Source organism: Lissotriton helveticus, chromosome 1_1, assembly GCF_964261635.1.
Source record: "Lissotriton helveticus chromosome 1_1, aLisHel1.1, whole genome shotgun sequence".
Taxonomy (NCBI): Eukaryota; Metazoa; Chordata; class Amphibia; order Caudata; family Salamandridae; genus Lissotriton; species Lissotriton helveticus.
In genome coordinates this window covers 1,330,138,741-1,330,158,581 of record NC_136057.1, presented here as the reverse complement: position 1 = coordinate 1,330,158,581, position 19,841 = coordinate 1,330,138,741, and the positions used below count along the sequence as shown (strand labels likewise).

Here is a 19,841-nt window from a genome sequence, read left to right as displayed (position 1 = left end):
TGTTTTTGTTTTTTTAAACAAGCACGCTTTTCATGTAAAAATGTATCTCCTGACATACCGGCAGGAGATAGGTGTGAGCAAAAGGTGTCTCCTTTTGAGGTATTAGGTGTATGAATGAGTCTCCTGGTGTTTTTTTTAATGGGACCTTTTTTTTCGTATGTTACAAACAATTTACACTATTCGAAATTGCAAAGATTTTTGTAAGTTCTCATGACTTAAAACTCAGGAATTTCCCAATCATAATTAAAATATTGGCCAGGTTTAATGGTATTGTATCAAATGGAATGGTATGGCAAGGTTTCATATCACACAACTTGGTTTGCATTGCTATGGGTGACATATGTTTTGATGGTTAACTCTGGTGTGGCGTAACACAGTTCAGCATTGTAAGGCCAATTATAATATGATATTGTAAATACAGGACAATGTGATTCGTATAGTAATATGTGTAATGTTATTATAGTTTGCCATTGTTTTATTATGGTGAGCTTTGTTATTATATGGTTCTCCAGTGTTTGGGCAAGGTCAGAAAAATGAGGGAATTATTAAATCCCCTTCCTTCTCTCACTCCTTTGTCTTTTTTATTTCTTTCCTCCCTTATCTAATCTTTCTGTCCTCTTTCAAGCTTTCCATCCCTCCCTCTTTGTCGCTCTCTTTGTTTTAATCTATCCTTACTTCTCTTCACCCGTCTTTCTTTTTCCTGTCTTCCTTCCCTTCTCTATCCATCCATGCATCCATAAATCAGTTCCGCCTTCTTGCCATCCATTAAACATCCATTTGTGTCATTCCTTTTTTAAATACATCCATCCATCTTTCTTTTTATACATTCATCCTTCTCTGGATCCGTCCAATCTTCTCTCCATCCGATCTTATCTCCATCCTTCCAGCTCTCTGTCCAGCCATACTCTCCATCCACTCATCAACCTTCCAGTCCTTATCTCTATCTATCCCTAATCTATCTCTGCATCCATCCATCCACATTGCCTTCCATCTCAACACCCAAACATCCCTCAAGCCATTCTTCCTTCCACCCATCTATGTTTCTCTCATGCTTCCATGCGTTCTTATTTAGTTTGTTCTCCATCCGCACTGCTCATCATACTATTTTCTTACACTGGTATTCATGGGCTTCTGTTTGTAGATCAGCACTTCGATCAGAGCAAAAGGAGCTCTAAAGAAAAAGCTATGTTCATCAGAACTGCCCAGTGAAGTGACACTCCACCCCACGACCTTAAGCTACTAAAGACAGGGTTCAGGAGGGTGTACAGTGACAGAGGTTGGAACTGCTGATTCTCGAGAAATGATACTGCTATACAGGATTAAAAAAAATGTTATCACCACATCTGTGCTGTGTCTATTTCACAAGGAGGAAACTCGTTTTACCTGCAACATTTCCAATTTTAATATCTGGAGAAGTTATGCCTGGATTTGGTTCCCTGTGTCCTAATTCCAGGTAATTACTGTGACTGTAAAAATCCTAAAGGAAACATTACAGAGAAAAAAAACATACAGACGAGCTTATTACTTAATCATGAAAGGAAGGAAAAATACAAATCATGAGAAACAACTCGACTACTACTGATGGGGCTATTTAGTGTATGAATGCAGATACTTTCAGGGCTTTAAGTGGGATGAAAAAACTGGAGGGTCTCTCAAAGGGGCGTGGCTAATGTAAGTAAGGGTGTGGCTTAAAAACACATAAGCTAAAAATCTGTTAATAGCATAGTGTGCTGTCCAACTTGCATTTTGCTGTTTCTGTCATTGCATCTAGCTATGTGATACAACAAGTAACTTCATACCTACAACAAGTATTGGCTTTGTCAATGGTTGTTAGTTGCATAAGATAAATAAGCTGCAACTTGTCTTGTTGTATAACATATTTAAAAATCTTCCACTTAAAGCCCTGGTGACACCACAACAATGTTGCTGTTTCTGAATTTCAAAAAGAGAAGGGAAATCCAGAGAGAAAACAGCTCTCTTTAAAGGATTTCCCTTTCAACGCTAACTTGGCGTGACGTCATGCCGGAACTTCTCCACTAATGAGATGTGAGGAGTGTGAGCATGCGCATGTCGATGTGCCTGCTGTCACTGCAGTCTGGGGAAAAATTGACCGCCTGTCCCAGGACACAAAACGGAGCCCGGTAGAGCCCTGTTTCGATGCCCATCACCTATGAGACCCGGCCCACTTAAAGCCCTGGTTACCATTACTAATATTATGAACTAAACAGTATTAGAACATTGGAATGTGGAGCACTACATTGAATACAATGGAGTGTCCCAAGCTTCTATGGGCCGGTAAAGGCCCGCAGAGCAACATTCCAATGTTGTTTTACAAAGGCCTCTCGGAGCCAGATGGGATTTAAACCCCCTTGGGCTCCGAGAGGCCTTTGTTTTATTTGTTAGAAAATTCTGCCCTCTAGGGGCGGAATGTACTAATAGCCTTATAGCCCTCCGTATCTGGGCTATACTGGCCATTAAAGTCCCGCTCCCTTGTTAAAGACTCTCGCCTTCGGCTCAGGCCTTTAACGCTGGAGCAGGCCTTTAATGGTCAGTATTGCCCACTAGGCGGGCCTTAAGGCTATATTACTTATCATTTTTGTTACCCAAGAGTTATTGTCCACAGGCCTGGACTTTAACGTGGTGAATGTTAAGAACACCCTCTCCAAAGGGTGATAACAGCTGTTAATTGCCTGCCCCACAATTAGGGGCCTGAGCCATATCGAGGACACAAAGGAAGGAATGTGCAGTTTATTTGCTGTTAACTCCCAACAGCACACATCCTTCTAACCTTACCCTACACAGGCAGACGAGGAGGCAAATATGCCCTCCCAGTGTCACACTGCCACTGAACTTATAATGGAGGCAAACAACAGTAGTACAACAGTAGTTAGTGCTGGCATTCTGATTGGCTGAACCAATCAAAACATTGCAAGCTGAGTAGCACAGAAACGATAATGCTACTGCACAACAATAATAAAGTTATTCATATTAATGACAATTATGCTAGCAAGAATAGCAATGGCAAAAATAACAGTAATAGTAAAATATTATTAGTAATGATAAAAATAATAATAGTACATTGAGGAATAGTTGGTAAGATACAAAAGCAAATGGTCCGATTCAAAAAGAACCTCTGTAGTCGTGGCAGAGACTCGCTGTGTGAAACTGCAGGGTGGATATCCCTCTACGACTACGAAGACTCCGCCATGACTGCGGAGACTCTGCCTTGACTACTGAGGCTCTTTGTGACTCAGGCCCTGAGTGTTTACAACCTGCAGGCCGCAGGCTCAAATCCCTGGAGCGCCCAGACAGAGATCCTTCTGAACTTGATAAATGAATGACTGGTGCAAAGCTACAAAATGGCAACCAGTCTATAAAAACAATTTGTCATTGTTGGTGATGTTGTTATTATTCTTAATCTTATTCTTATTCTTCTTATTATTATTATTGTTAATATTTTCATTATTGTTGTTAATATTATTGTTATTAGTAGTAGTAGTGGTAGTAGTGGTATTATTATCATTATTGTTGTTATTATTATTATTGTTATTAGTAGTAGTAATTGTAGTGGTAGTAACATAAAATAACACTTGTATTTGTAAAGCGCACTTATGACCCAGAGGTCTCAAGGTGCTGAATAACAGATGTTTATTGTTACCCAACTCAATGGTACTAATTTTATCGATCTCAAATGGAAGAAAGGCTGCGTGTACCCGCCAGGCTTTGAATCTGTGACCATGAGGTCAAACACAGGCCCCTGCAGTGGATGCATTAGTCCACTAAGCCACCAGACCCGGCTAGTGGTAGTAAAGATTCAACATGATATCAATTGCAGAGTCTTCAGACCCTCAATGGTGAGTAGACGTGCTTTATAAGATCACTGATTGATTGATTGATTGAGACACTGACTAGAATTTCTGTGGAGTGACAGGTAAATCATAATATCGGATCCAGAGTGATAGAGTGACATGATTTCTCATGTTTCTTTAAGTATCTTCTTACCTGAACAATATGCAGTAGTGTTCCAAGCTCTGATCTCGCGCTCTGGGGATCATTCTCCTTCAGCTTCAGCGATGTCCTCTCGATACCATTGAGAACTAAAGCTTTGGACTCATCAAATAGCTCAGCATCAAAATGAAACTGCTCGTTGAAGTAGTTTTGCAAGTCCACCAGGACATTATATGACGCAATTATATCCAGTGCATCTACCAATCCAACTGGTGGAACAGCACCTCCGTAGTATTGGTCGATTAACACCTCAGCACTGAGCACTTTCACCTGGAGAACATCGAAGACATGACTTTCACAAAAAAAATTCCAGATGGAACTTGACAAGTTTTTGCCCAGACCATCAATTTAAAATGTGTAGATTAAACCTCTCATGACACTGTCACGCTAAAGAACATTGAATGCCACTAGACCCATCATAGTCTAGAAAGGCCAGGGCTGTGACAGGTTTCCAAGATTGGATTACCGCTGGCTATATAACATCATGCAATTAATATTAATTAGATGCAAATGTATTTTATGTGGGTACCCACAAAAATCTGACAAATATCTTGCAATCCTGGACCTATGCTTGTCACTTGTGTATCATCAATAACTCCGATAATAACTCCTCATACACTTGCCATAAACGATATGTCTGATATCTGTTTCATTGTATCTTATCTTGATTGGTTAAGTAGGTGTTGTGCTCTAAACTTAACCTTAAATAATTTTAAAGATCAGATGAGAAGGGTCATAACAATAGAGCAGTTATGCCTTTGTCTACACTTGCTCAACAATACAAATCCCTTCAGTTACTTTGCTTGCTAAGGCCACTATTGAAGTTGTACTTAATTATAGTACAGCCACAACCAAATTGCTTTCCTCAAGGTAAGTATTTGTGATGAGCACAACCATAAACAGCAACATGTAAAAGTGGTGCAAATAAATAGTGTGAAAGAATGCCTAGTGACAACTAAGATAAAATGAATTACATTTTGTGTACAAGGTTAACCAAATCAAAAAATGCAAACTTAAAAAACACATACAAACGTATTTTTCAAAAACTAAATTGTCCAGAGCACACAACTAAACGTTAGTGAACAAATTGGCACAAACAAGTTATTTCAGAGCAAGACAATAAAGAAGCCGAAGGAAACCACCAATCCGAGCCTGAATATCTGTGTCTTTAGAGGCCAGGTACTGGTGTAAGAAGTTGGCCTGGGCAGAGTTTGCGGAGTTCCATGACGTGAAACTGTATAAAGTGACAAAAAAACACCACTGCTCTACATCACATCGTTTGTACTGACTTTTAGCGCTCGGTGTTTGTCCTATGCCGTAAAATCAGCGCAAACGGCACCACGTGCAGTGCAAGAGGGTGATGTTTCTTACTGCTGCTCAAATAGAATTCTGGCAGCAGCTTCCTCAAAAGGAATGAAAGCTTTCTCAACGTGAGCGGTAGCAACCATCTACGACCATCCGAGTTGAGAAATCTCGCTGGGAGGTGGTCTTGTACTGGATTTAACTTGCTCATGCTCAGCAACTTAACACTGGTGAGTGATAGCAAGGAAACAACTCTGCTCCGCGGAGCAGAGTTTTTTGAAACACCGCCCAGTCCTAGTAAGAAGTGCCTTGAGTTATTTACAGATGTCCTCATAGATTGTCTTCTACGTTTTGGGTGTTTATTATAAATGAGATTGTGTGGATGTTAGGATGATTCTCTTAGACCCACAATTCTAAACATAACATAAAATAAAAACATAACGAAAAGTAAACAACAGAAAGTTAACACAATAATGCCAAAACAAAATGCAACTGTAATGTTTTCCAGTGTTTGTGTGCTTTGTTTTTAGGTTGTTTTAATACGTTGTAAAGTGAAATGGGTGTGTTGGTTTTCTCCTTTGTTGTGTTGCTGTGTTGTTGATTCATGTTATTTTTAATGTGTGTCCTTGTGCTGGTGTAGGCTGGGAATATCAAATTCGAAATTACAACAGGTAAGAATATCAATAGCACAATATCGAGAGATAAAATACAAATGAACATCCACTTTCTAGGAGAGAGAAAAAATACAAAAGTGAGAAATGAGGGAAGGGCTGAACAATGAAAGTAGTTTGAAATGTTGAAAGAAGACAAAAAAGAAAATCACAGCATTCCGTTTATAAAAATTAATAATATTCACATTAACCCAGCACTAAAATGAGGTGCGAAACTTTTACACTAACCCTTTACTTAATTGTACCCCTTTCTCTAAATCTATCCCTAGCTCTTTTGCCAAAACAAAATCTAAAGAGACAATATTGGTAATTGTAATTTTAACATTATTAATACCCCTAAACCCAATGCTGCCCCTAAAACTAACCCAAACTCGAACCCCATCCATAATAATGACCTAACCAATCATTAACAAATTCTTTACCTAACCCCAAATTTTGAAATCCTCAATCTAAACCTAATCTTAACTCAAACCAAAGCCTTAAACCTATCCCTAAGCGTATTACAAATACTATATCTGCAGAGGCAATAACTGTAACCATTAAAAAAAGCATAAGTCTAAACCAAATCCTAACCCTAATCCTAAACCTAAAACTAAGCAAAACTCTAACTCTAAATTTAACCTAATCATAACTAACTCTGTTATCGCAAGATAACAGTATTACAATGGATGGTTTGAGTAAGTGATTGTTTCTCTGTTTGGAAGGAGAATACATGGAGCTATACTGACCAGTAAAAATGTGTGATGCAAACTGTTCTCTGTAATAACGTATTTGCACAGTGAAATCGCTAAGCAATGAGACCAAGGTGAACCCCAATGTTTCCAAACTCTATCCCTAGCAATAAACTGTGAATCCATAAGTCTAACCCTAACAATCTCCAACACTAATCTTAGCAGGAGGCATAACTCTATCCATATATGTAACCCAAATCCTACCCAGAATTCTTAAACGTTTAAAATTAACATGAATCCTATAAATAATGTTAGCCATAACTGACTCTAATCCTATTTCCAAGACTATCCCTAACTATTCGGGCGGTGGATGTGAACCACGTAGGTCACAACGCGGGGAGTCATCGGAAGAAAGTTTTTTCCGATGTGAAGAAAACCCCTGCCATCGACCCATGAAGTGAAGCGAACCTTGTCTTCACATTTATATAACTGGGTATACCAGGGTGATCCGGTATTAACAACCGTGAGTTTTGAACCTTTTTGTAACCACACTGAGGTTATGGTGCGCCTTAGCGTGCGTACACCGCCCAGTGTATGTACCTTCTTTTTTGGTCCTGATGAAAGCTCGGCCAAAGAGGCCAGAATGAGCAGAAACATATCGACCATTTGATGCACTTAATGGGACATTTTGACTCAAACTTATAGTCAAGCCTGTCCATTAAACATTTTTAGCAGCGTGCTTGCACTAACCTTTATTAAAGTCTGGTTCGGGTTAGAGCTCGCACCCTTTTAATTCTCTTCACTATCACGTTCTACGCTGTTTTTATTCAACAAAACAGCTCCACTGCAATTGCAGGTGTAGTAGCACACCGGGTAGGCATTCGGCCCGCCCGGTGAAAAAAACCCAATGATGAAGCATGTCACCCAATAGACGGGTGAGTGAGGGTTTTACAAAAAATGTTGTGTACTTTCACGTTGCACTCACTTGTTTCCCCCTTTTTTCTTTTGTCTTCACTTTTATTATTGATTAATGATTAGTCACTCCTTCGTTGTTTAGATATATCCCTAACCCAAAACATTACTTAGCCCCAAGCATAGAATCTACACTGCTAATCTGCTCATCTTTGGCCACCTCCACTTACACTAGCTCTGCTTCTCTAGTTCACTCTACAGCACTGCTTCACAAACTGTGGGTTCTGTCATGAGCCGATTTTTGGTGGGTCATGAAAGTCCTAGCAATAAATAAAGATATCTTGTCACATTTGCTGCACTTCAATGACATAGGTCAAATGTCAGGCTACGCCTTCTGACAAATTGCTGGCTATTTTTTTTAATATAGGTATTATTTTTTACAACTCCTCTAACTTTGCAGTCAGAAAGATAAGATTAAAGTGAATTATGTAACAATGTTGCTGGAGTACAGAGAGTGGGAAAGGTTGTACTATTTTGTAACACACAACAAAATCTGAAAGGATGTATTGTTTTGTAAATGTAAATTGATACTTGTATAGCTCACTACTCACCCGCAAGGGTCTCAAGGCGCTTGTACGAATGCCGCTATGGAACCCATCCTGGCTTTCCCTGTGAGGTGTCCACTACTGGGCACCCCCAAGGCCAGGCATCCTTAGCGTTGTGGGGGCCGTTGAGGAGATTAAGCAAGCTATTGCCCAGAGTTGCAGAGTGGGACTCCATGATTGGAATAGGCACTGAGGCGAGAATGATCAGGTCCGTGGAATTTTTGAGCTCAAGACCCGCCGAGGCGGGGAATTGAACCCTGGTCCCGGGCTAGACCTCTGCATCAGGGTCTGCCGCTCTAACCATTGAGCTCTACTTTTGTAACACAGAACAAAATGTAAACACCTGTAACTGTACTGCACACATTCAGCAGTTCGGAAAGCAAAAATAAAGATTTTTTTTAAATTCTGAAGTGTGATGGAAACAAAGATTTTAATAGGATCAAAACAAATCAAGAAACTTCTTGGTGATGTGTAAATTATATATATTCACTGAAACCTCATTTCCACACTATTTCATTTGTGTGCAACATAATGTTATCAATAAAACTGTATGTCTGTGTGATTAGTGACCATTTTAATGGAAAATGTGTTGTCTGTTAATGACCACACCATTTTTTGTTGCATTTAAAAATGTTCTGCCTCATGTCCATTAAAGCTAGGTGGATCAAAAATGTTTGTTGCGTTGAAAAGTGGGCTGTAGTTCTAAAAAGTTTGGGAATTACTGATCTAAAGGGGAGGAGCGAAGTTAGTCGCCTGCGAGGCTTTGTCTAACTAAAGGACTGACACTGATCCAATTCAGCTGCACTTTCAAAGTAAATGCCTTGTCATAACATTCCCTAGTGCTAGCCTGCTACTCCAGGCGTCTGGAGCAGCAGGAATCGTTGCTAATCACTCTGCCAGACAGAAATCAAACAAAAAACATCACTTGCTACTGTGTTGATTATAAACACATAAATCCATACATCTATACTTGTGTTTGCACATGTTATACGGTCAACAAGGTCATGAAGCCCTAGTGACACCTAACAGTAACAAAAAACCTCGGTTAAAGTAGATTGGAAACAGCCCTTACAACACTGTCTTTATCATGCAATGCCTTTACAACAAATGGTTCACCACCCAATGCCTTTACCATGCATGCTTTTACCATGCATATGCCTTTATCAGGCATAACACCTGCCTCCAATGCAAGGTAAGCATATTTAAGATACTTATATATGTGTGTGTGTGTGTATAACTTTATCAATAGAAGAATCATTTTATTTTTTGCTAATAACTTTGCATTGTTCAACAACATTTTCAGAACTAGTACACCAGTTATTTCAGCTATGGTCTGAAAAGTTTTGGGGTGATTCATCAAGTGGGGGAGGAGTCAAAATTGGGGTCCCAAAACACATTTTATAGTTTTTGAACACAGCTATAGCCCAAACCACTGATTGGTTTTACACCAATTTTGCCAGAAAGATAGATCTTGGTCAAGAAAGAGTGTTTTTTTGAAATGTGGTGTAAATCTGTTCAGTAGTTTTGGAGTTAATAAAGGAAAACAAAATTTGTATATCTAGAATTATAAATCCTTTGCGGATCCACTTGCGGGGGATTTAACCCAAAGCACAATCAATTACACCCTCTCTCTTGGGAACAGTTCACTCTCTAAAAGGCTTGAAGAAAGAATAAAAAGACGAAAGAAACGACTGACCAATTTTTCGTGTATTGAGCTATATGTCAATAACATTGGAAACTGCCATTTTTTGAATATCACGTGTGCTGGGGAATTACTATCCATCACACACAGTCAAAAGGCCATGCACAGAGTGAGGTTGGCTGCATGCCTGGGGGCTGCTGCAGGGCCTGGCCAAAGGTATATTTAGGGATTAGGGGTGGGTAGGGGTATAGCCTTTTTAGCCTTTGGGGTGGTTAAGTGTACATGGTAGTAAGGGTATTTTTGAGGCTTAGGGATGGGTAGGGGTATATATAGGGTGGTAAGGGCATTTTTAGGGTTTAGGGGTGGGCAAGAGTATAGGGTGGTAAATAGAAATGGAGGGTTTAGGGGTTTCCAACAATAAAGCACAAATGTAATTTGAAAATGCTAATTATATTAAAATGACATGAAATGAAGGTTCAAAAATAATTGTATATCTGGATGATTGGGTAAACAAAAGGCTCAAGAGACTCGAGCAGGAGCTCTAATTCAAAGATATTGGGCCAAATGTACAATGAAGTGGAGGAGAGAAGCGTTAGCCTTCTTGGCTTAACACCTCTCTTTTTCACTTCTGAAACGCACGGCTGCACCATATTTACAAGAAAGTGGTGCAGCCTTGCGTTTCCCCCTGCAAAGGTGCTAAGTTTAGCAACTTAGCGCCAATGCAGACAACCTTGCACGGGAGGATTGTTTATGTTTTAGGAAGGTGTCCCTTCCTGCACATAAACAATCCTGGATATGCCATCCTATCACTTTCATGTGTGCTGCTTCATGCAGCACACTTGAAAGTGACAAAATGGCATTTTTTTAAAAGTGTGTTTATGTGCAGGAAGGGACACCTTCCTACACATAAACATACAATGGCATTTTGCCTTTTCCATGTGTGCTTTACACATAAAAAAAGCAAAAACAAGGAGAAATAATGCCTTTCTCCTCGTTTCGCCATCTAATACCAGTTTTTACCTGGCCTTAATTTTGGCACTGCCTCCTATTTACGTCAACATTGTACATAGGAGGGATAAACCAGATGTTTGGTTTCAATCGGGGTTTGCTAAGCGACAATACTTATGTTGAAGGTATGGCCCTATGGATTATAAGATTTTTGGAGGTAGTACAGGGATACAAAATGTATGGGACACATTAAAGGCCGGGATCAGGGGTGAGACCACTCGCTTTGGCTGGGAGAGTCAAAAAAAGAAAAAATCTGCACTAGTCAAGCTATATACTAATTTAGAGAAGGCTGAGCTTAATCTGGCTAGTGCCCTTGCTCAGGAAGTAGACAGTGACTTAGCTCAAACCCAGATTGTCCTAGCCAAAGCAGCAATTATTGAAACATCTCAGAGAAAGGCGGCTAATAAATGTATGGCCTGGAGGACAAAGATGTTCGAAAACAGTGAAAGAGCAGGACACTTACTTGCCTCTAGAACTCGGGATAGAGAATTGGCAATGCAGATAAAAAATATCTATGACCCTGATATTGGCCTTGTGTCTCAGGAAGATGCCATTGCAGCCACATTTCATAAATTTTATCAAAAACTTTATAAAGAATATATTCTTGAAAATGAGATCATACAGGGGGAAATCCTGGAATATCTGAGAGAAATAGAGGTCGAGGCTTTATCTGCCGAGGAGAGAGATATGTTAGATTCTGACATAGAGATGGAAGAACTTTGGCGGGCTATTGACTCTCTCCCGTCTGGCAAGGCTGTTGGCCCCTATTTCTTACCAGGGGAATTTTACAAATGCTTTCGTTCACAGTTGTCACCTATTATGATAGAAATGTTCCATAAGATTCAGAAAGGAGACTCCCCCCTGAATCGTGGAGAAGTGCTCGAATTGCGACATTTCTAAAGAATTTGAAAAACTCCTCAGGAGCGGTATTCTCACCAGCTGGACCATGAGTTGTGGCGCAGCGTGTTATGAAAAGAGGTAATACCTTAGAGGTCACTCTAATGTCATGGAACGTGAATGGTCTACGAGTTAAATCAAGAAGGGATTTGATTATGAAGTATTTGAGAGATAGCCCAGCTCAAATTATAATTCTACAAGAGACTCATTTAACAGGGGAGGAAAGTAAGAAAATATATGGGACACAGCGTTGGCTGAAATATGCCTTTTACACACCACAAACAGCAGTCACGAAAGGCATTGCAGTGTTGGTTAGACAGAGGCTAGATTACACGGTTGAGGGTGAGGTGGCGGATGTTAAAGGTAGATGGCTGATAGTCAGTCTCAAATTAAGAGGCCAGGTCTATAACATTATAGGATATTATGGCCCGAATCAAGATGATGTAGGGATGTTAGATGAAGTGGCTAGGAAGATTGTGGGTCTTTAGGGTAAAATTGTCTTCGCAGGTGATTTTAATACAGTCCTGGACCACAGGCTAGATAGATCATCTAACAGTAGGGCGTTAGTCAATAGTAAAATGTCAAATAGAATAAGAGGATTGATGGACCAGCTAGGTCTATGTGATGTTTGGAGACAAAGGTCAGGTCAGGCAGTGGGCTTTACTTATTATAACAAAAAATATAGTCATAGATCACGTATTGACTATATTTGAATAGATTTGAGATTGAGGGATAGTGTGAAACAGATTAGTCATATAGGGGTCCATATATCAGATCATTCAGACGTTACTTTGATTTTAAGGATAGAGGGTGGTGTTTTTGATTCAGTCTGGAGGTTGGATCGTACGGTGTTATATGATCGTGAGGCTTTGGAGAAATTAAGAGAGGAAATGGATTGTTTTGTTGAAGTGAATGTGGGTTCAGCAAAAATTGATATAGTCTGGGAGACTTGCAAGGCTTTCCTTCGGGGGAGGCTTGGAGCTTTGGGTGCGGCTAAAAGGAGAATATATCACAATAGAGTTCTTGATCTGGAAAAGGAAATCCGTGGGCATGAGGCAGAGATAGTGAGAGCAGGGGGATGTAAGGTAAAAGATAAGAATCTCCAGGAACTAGAAAAGTTAAAAGGAGAGCTAGATATCGTCTTAAGTAACAGGGTTAAAGAGATATGGGAAGCCAGCAAATCGGCACAATTTGAGTACGGTGAAGGTTCAAGTAAACTGTTAGCGTGGAAGGTGAGGAAAGATCGGGTACGAAATATGATTAAGGAGGTGAAAGTGGGAGAGCCAGAGCGAGCTGTAACTGATACTAAAGATTTAGCAGTGTTTTTTTTCAAGCATTTCGAAGAAGTATATAGTGAGGATCTCTCTCCGGATAAACAGGCAGTAGAGCAGTGGGTGAAGGAATTGAAACCTATATCAGAAGAGTTTCAGGAAATTTAGAATAAAGAGATTTTGCAGGGGGAAGTTGTGGCGGCAATTAAGCAGGCAAAGAAAGGAAAGGCACCTGGTCCGGATGGGCTTCCCGTCGAGGTATACAAGGTGTTGATTGGGAGCCTGGCACCTATATTAACGAAAGTATTTAACAATGTTTTTCCTGGGAAAAGCTGCTCTCCCACTATCATGGAATGAGGCGAATATTATAGTACTTCCTAAACCTGGGAAATCTCCAAAGTACATGGACTCGTAAAGACCAATATCACTTTTAAACTGCGATTACAAGCTATTTGCGAAGATCATGGCGGACAGGCTGGGTAGAGTCATTCCTCAGATTATACATGAGGATCAGAAGGGGTTCATTAAAGGCAGGTATTTGAAAGAGCTAACCTTCTCGCTTATAGGTAGCATTGATGTGGCAGTTACACACAACCTCCCTTTGGCGATAATAGCTCTAGATGCCGCCAAGGCGTTCGATCGGGTAAATTGGACATACTTGAAGGCCCTAATTAATCATCTAAAAATGGGGCCAAACTTTAGTTCAGTGGTGGAACGGATATATCAATTAGCCACTTCAAGAGTACTTGTGAACGGGACATTAACCCAGCCAATTAAGGTAATGAAAGGCACGAGGCAAGGGTGCCCTCTATCCCCTCTCTTGTTCAATCTTTATATTGAACCGCTCGCCTGCAGAATTAGAGAGGCAGAGAGGATTCCCCCTTTTGAATTCCAGGGATGGGTCAGAAAGATCGGGCTATATGCGTACGTTATAGTTATACTAACTGCTAACCTCCAGCAGTCGATGAGGTGTCTAGACAAGATAACAAAGAAGTTTGGGATGGTTTCTGGTTATCCTATAAATAAAGATAAAACTGAGGTTATGTCCTGGAACTCAAGAAAGATAGAAGATATAGTGTGTAAATCAGAGATAAGATACTTAGGGGTGAAAATAACACAAGACCTAAGAGACCTCACTAAAGTAAATTTTGCTAAGGTTAGGAAAGAAATTTCTAAAGATTTGAGAGGATGGGTACACCTGCCGTTAACAATATATGGCCATGTTAATCTAGTCAAAATGATGTTTTTACCCAAAATAACTTTTCTGTTTGACTCCATACCGCTTCTTTTTGAGAAGGATTGGCTTATAAAGATGCAGAGTGAGATAGGGTCATTTATCTGGGCGTCTAAGGGGTCCCGCCTATCATGGAAAAAGATTAGGAGGAAACTTTTGAAGGGAGGATTGGCGGCCCCTGATTTCCAGATTTATTCTTGGGCTTTTTTGCTGAAGAATTGCAGAATGCTTTTAGCCACCCCTGGGAGTTCAGACAATGGTAAAATGTTGTCTGCTTTGTTGAAATTGGAGGGGGTAAAACAGAATGGATTCATGTATAAATTTGCCGATCCAAAGTATTTAAAAAAAATAAAATTAAAATTGTTGAAAGATCTAGCGATGGTTTGGTATAGAATCAGGAGGGCAACAAAAATACCATATTTGAGCAATATGGCACCGATATGGAACACTCCAGGAGCTCCGCCCTGGACCAAGGATGTCTTGGCATTGGCACTGAAAACAGAGGGTCCCTAGAGGTGGGGCGAACTTTTTATGGAGGGTAATTTAGCACCTTGGAGATACTGCGAGCAGAAGTAGGGACATACATTTTCTAAGTTTAAATATTTACAGATACAAAGCTGGGCGACCGGGAAGGAAAATGTAATTGGTCAGTCTAATGAGTTTGAAGAGCAGCTGGCAACGGAGACTCAATATAAGAAAGAGGTGTCAAAGTGGTATTGGTCAATAGTGGAGCTGGAGGATGGACCCTTTACACTGCCGGAGACCTTGTGGGGAGAGTGCTTGCCCAGGATCGCTACAGAAGATCAATGGCAAGTAACTATGTTCATTCTATACAAGGTGGTAAAACCTGCAAATTTAAGGAGAAATCACTTGTTTACCCTCCACAGGGCATATTGGACTCCTCGAAAACTGGCAAAGTTTAAACCCGGCGAAAAGGTGGCGTGTCCTAAATGTAGCAGCTTAAATGAGGATGATCTACACAGGTTTGTTACATGTCCGGAACTAAAAGTCTTTTGGGTCGCTGTAAATAAGTGCCTGTCAACAGCTTTGGGCCTCCATATTGAGGTCAGCCCTGAACTTGTCATGACTGGAAGAGCGGACCTTCAAGGTAAGGGCTTGGATGTTAAAGCAAAATTGGTGTTTTATTCTGTACTGGTCGCACGGAGAGAGATCTGCAAGATGTGGGTGTCCGCAGACCCTCCCTCAGAGCTAAATTGGTTGAGAGCAATAGGAAATATAGCCAGGCTAGATGTGGTGGATCGGCAAAAGAAAAGATATAGATTTTGGACTTCTTTTTTGTTATGTTTTGGGTGATGGGGGGGTAAAAGTAAAGGTAAAGGTTTAAAGAAAAAAGTCCTATGATTAAGCCTTTCCAAATCTCGGTGGATACCAGGCTTGAGGTAGACTGGACAAGGTGGTGCACTACCTCCTAAGAGCTAAACAATCCTATTATATGAGATGAAGCGCCCAAGGGCGGTATCGTGAAAACAGGGGCGAGGAGAGGCGAATGAGGACAAAAGAAAAAAGAAAAAAAAAATCCTTTTAGAGTTGGACCAGACTTCCTCTAACATTCCTACTCAATTTTCTTTTTGAAATCGAGCAACTATTTTGTTTAGGTGTTAAAATATCAATTTAAATCTTCCTCCTCTTTGAAGGTCAACAAGCAATACTGCTCCTCTACACATTATTGTCCAATGGTAGTCTAAAAAGTAGTGGTAATTCCACTATCACTAAGGTAGACATCTGACAATAGAATCTATGATATAGTTACACCACTATTCCATGGTCATAATACAAAAGGTGTGTTTACAGTCAACAAAAAGAACAATTATGCACTTTTTATGCTGGACAGTATTGCTTCTAAACCCCCTTTCACTGCTTTGTTCCATACCTTCAAAAAAGATGTCATGGATTTACATGCATAGTCTTTCAGGTCTGTATATCTCTAACGTAAAACAAGCGTACTTGTTTTTCTTTTCTTTTGTCACTGACATATATAAACTCATCAGGCACTCCTATGGTAAGCGTTTACAGTCCTGAATGCTGACTGCTGGGTTTTGTGTGAGAGGATGCCCATGTATAACCATGCTAAGTTTTCTTTAGCTGCATGGAAACATGTATTGTAACCTATCAAACACTTTGAAATGCTACCCTCTCACTAGTCCTAGAGGCGGATGTAGAATTCAACCGTTCTTTATAAAATAGAATTCGATGCCACTAAGTACAAAGTGTTTCTGTATATGCAAGCCCTAATGTGATAAAAAACAGGAAACAAGAGCATTGCTATCCTCCACATTAGTCTTTAGACATTTATCGAGCCTTTTTTTTTGTTTCAACTAGCCCGGTCGAAGGCAGTGGGAAATTTGCACACTTGCTGCCTTTCTTGCCTGGGGTTATCAATTCTTAAATGTCATATTCTGATTCAAAGTCAAGCCCCTTTATTGAGCCTTTTTGTTGTAGCTACTACCCCGGCCGAAGCCAGTGGGAGCTTTGCGCACTTGCTTCCTTTCTTGGCTGGGTTTATCAATTATTCTTCTTGTAATACAAATTCAAAGTGCAGGCCCTTTATTGAGCCTTCTTCGTAACTATTACTCATGAATGGCAGTGGGTAATTTGCGCACTTCTTGCCCTTCATGTACAATAAAAAGCTTAACAAAAGTTTACCAATATTAAAAAAGGGCCAGTATGGGCTATGGTTATATATTCTTCTGTTTGTTATACTAATTCAAAGTACAGGCCCTTTATTGAGCCTTCTTGGTAATTACTACCCATGAATGGCAGTGGGTAATTTTCACACTTGCAGCCTTTCTTATTATTTACATTATTCATCTTCCTCTAAATCAACACAACATCCACATGTACACACAAATACTTGCCGACTATTCTTTTATTTCATATCTGTATTGAAAGTGCAGGCCCTTAATCAAGCCTTTTTGTTGTAGCTACTACCCTGTCTGAAGGCAGTGAGAAATTTGCACACTTACTGCCTTTCTTGGCTAGGGTTACAATTCTTCAAGTAATTCAAATTCAAAATGCAGGCCCTTTATTCAGCCTTCTTGGTAACTACTTCCCGTAAATAGCAGTGGGTAATTTCCACAGCTGCATCCTTTCTTGCGACGCACAGTCTCTGTAATGAGCTGGGTATCCAAAGATCTACTTCCCTGATAAGGTAGTGAGAAATTTGCACACTTACTGCCTTTCTTGGCTGGGGTTATCAATTATTCTAAAAGTAATTCAAATTCAAAATGTAGGCCCTTTATTGAGCCTTCTTGGTAACTACTACCCGTGAATGGAAGTGAGTAATTTGCACACTTGCGTCCTTTCTTGCATCCTTTCTACCGCACAGTGTGTGTACTTTGTGCACTTGCATTGCTTGCTTAAAAGTGGTACCCATTTCTCAGGCTTCCACTGCGGAATCCGACGCACAGTCTGTGTAATGGACTGGAAAACCAAACACCCACTTCCTTTACAAAGCAGTGGGTAGTTTGCACGTCTGCTGCCTTTCTTAATTTTCACCTTATTCTGCATCCATTAGCAGAAACACCTACCTGCTGCCCTTCTTGACTCTCTTTGCCAACTATTATTTTAATTCAAAGTAGAGGCCCTGGAAAGGACCCGGTGTTGTTATTTTTCAGCACTACCGCCCAGAGTGGGAACTTAGTGCACTTGCTTTGCTTCCTTACATGTAGTAGCTATTTCTCAACCTCCCACTGCGGAATCCCACATCCTGTCTGTATAATGAGAAGGATATCCAAAGATCCACTTCCCTGACAAGGCAGTGGGTAGTTTGCGTATCTGCAGTCTTTCTTATTTTCCACCTTATTTATCTTCTACTCGATCAAAACATCATCCACACGTACACACACTTACTTGCTGCCTTTTTTGGCTGGGGTTATCAATTATTCTTCAATTTCATATTCTGATTCAAAGTCAAGGCCCTTTATCAAGCCTTTTTCATGTGGATACTACCCGGGCAGAAGGCAGTGGGAAATGTGCGCATTTGCTGCCATTCTTCGCTGAGGTTATCAACTATTGTCAAATTTCATATTCTGATTCAAAGTGCAGGCCCTTTATTGAGCCTTTTGTTGTATCAACTACCCTGGCAGAAACCAGTGGGAAATTTGCACACTTGCTGCCTTTCTTGGCTGGGGTTATCAATTCTTCTTGAATTTCATATTCTAATTCACACTCATGGCCCTTTATCTAGCCTTTTTGTTGTAACTACTTCCCCGGCTAAAGGCACTGGATAATTTGCACACTTTTTCAGCCTTCCTTATTTTTTACATTATTCATCTTCCACTCAATCAACACATCATCTACACGTACACACACCTACTTACTGCCTTTCTTTGCTATGGTTATCAACTAGTCTTCTATTTCATATTCGTATTCAAAGTACAGGCCCTTTATCGAGCATTTTTGTTGTAGCTACTACCCCGGCCAAAGACAGTGAGAAGATTTTTATCCCGTTGGCGCCAAAATACGGATGACAAGCTGGGCACTTCGAATATAGCAAAGCACCAGAATCCACACCTATAGATACCGGCTTGCAATACCTTACATCTATATGGCGCACATGTGGCCTACCAATTGATAAGATTTAAACCACTGGACAAGTTACCGATAAGGTGAACTACACCCTCGAAGAGATTATACCACATAGGAAGTGCATTCTTAGGAAGAGACTTCTTCTAAGAGGATATATCTGGATACCCAGCACTTTGATCTCCGTTCTGAATTTTAAACTCGCCACCCATGAGACCCTCATCTGTTATTTTAAACAGTTGCCAAATTGAAATTATCCAGAATTTCCTGAGGAAGGCAATGCCGAAACGCGTTGATTTGGAAATAATTGGTTCTGTATATAATCATGATTATCCATCAATATTGTAGATTGTATCTTCGTTTGGGTGTTGAATAGGAAGACTTATGTAAAGAAAATTGTACAAATATTATCATGTTGAATGTCAAATGAATTAATTGTTTAAATACTACCACATGTACAACTTTTATTGTTTTTGACAAAAGTATAATAAGAAAATACATTTGAAAAAAAATTAACTAATAAAAATTGATATCATTCACATGAAACACTATTAGATGAATTATTCAAATTGGGTTAACTGTTAGCTGTATGATAAAAATATGCACATAACCCGGTGCTCTTTCTGCCATTTCTAAAAAGTAATTTGCACACTTTTGCAGCCTTCCTTATTTTTTACATTATTAATTTTCCATTCAATCAACACATCATCTACACTTACACACACCTACTTACTGCCTTTCTTGGCTATGGTTATCAACTAGTCTTCTATTTCATATTCGTATTCAAAGTACAGGCCCTTTATCGAGCCTTTTTGTTGTAGCTACTACCCCGGCCAAAGACAGTGGGAAATTTACACACTTGCTACCTTTCTTGGCTGGGGTTATCAATTATTATTCTTGTAATACAAATTAAAAGTGCAGGCCCTTTATTGAGCCTTCTTAGTAATTATGACCCGTGAATGGCAGTGGGTAATTTGCGCACTTGCAGCCTTTCTAATGTTTTACATTATTCATCTTCCACTCAATCAACACATCATCTACACGTACACACACCTGTGGGTCCATTAGGATGTCG

At 40.0% G+C, this 19,841-nt stretch overlaps 1 protein-coding gene across 1 annotated transcript in view; it reads right to left on the bottom strand.

Annotated features, from left to right (window-relative positions):
- LOC144772798 (von Willebrand factor A domain-containing protein 7-like) overlaps window positions 1–19,841 on the bottom strand; it is a 556,704-nt gene that overhangs the window by 341,981 nt on the left and 194,882 nt on the right. Inside the window, exons 2-3 of the mRNA XM_078657375.1 lie at window positions 4,003–4,278; window positions 1,384–1,477 (exon numbers count right to left, since the gene is read on the bottom strand). Coding sequence (XP_078513501.1) covers window positions 1,384–1,477; window positions 4,003–4,278 — 370 coding nt within the window. The remainder of the gene's footprint in view (window positions 1–1,383; window positions 1,478–4,002; window positions 4,279–19,841) is intronic.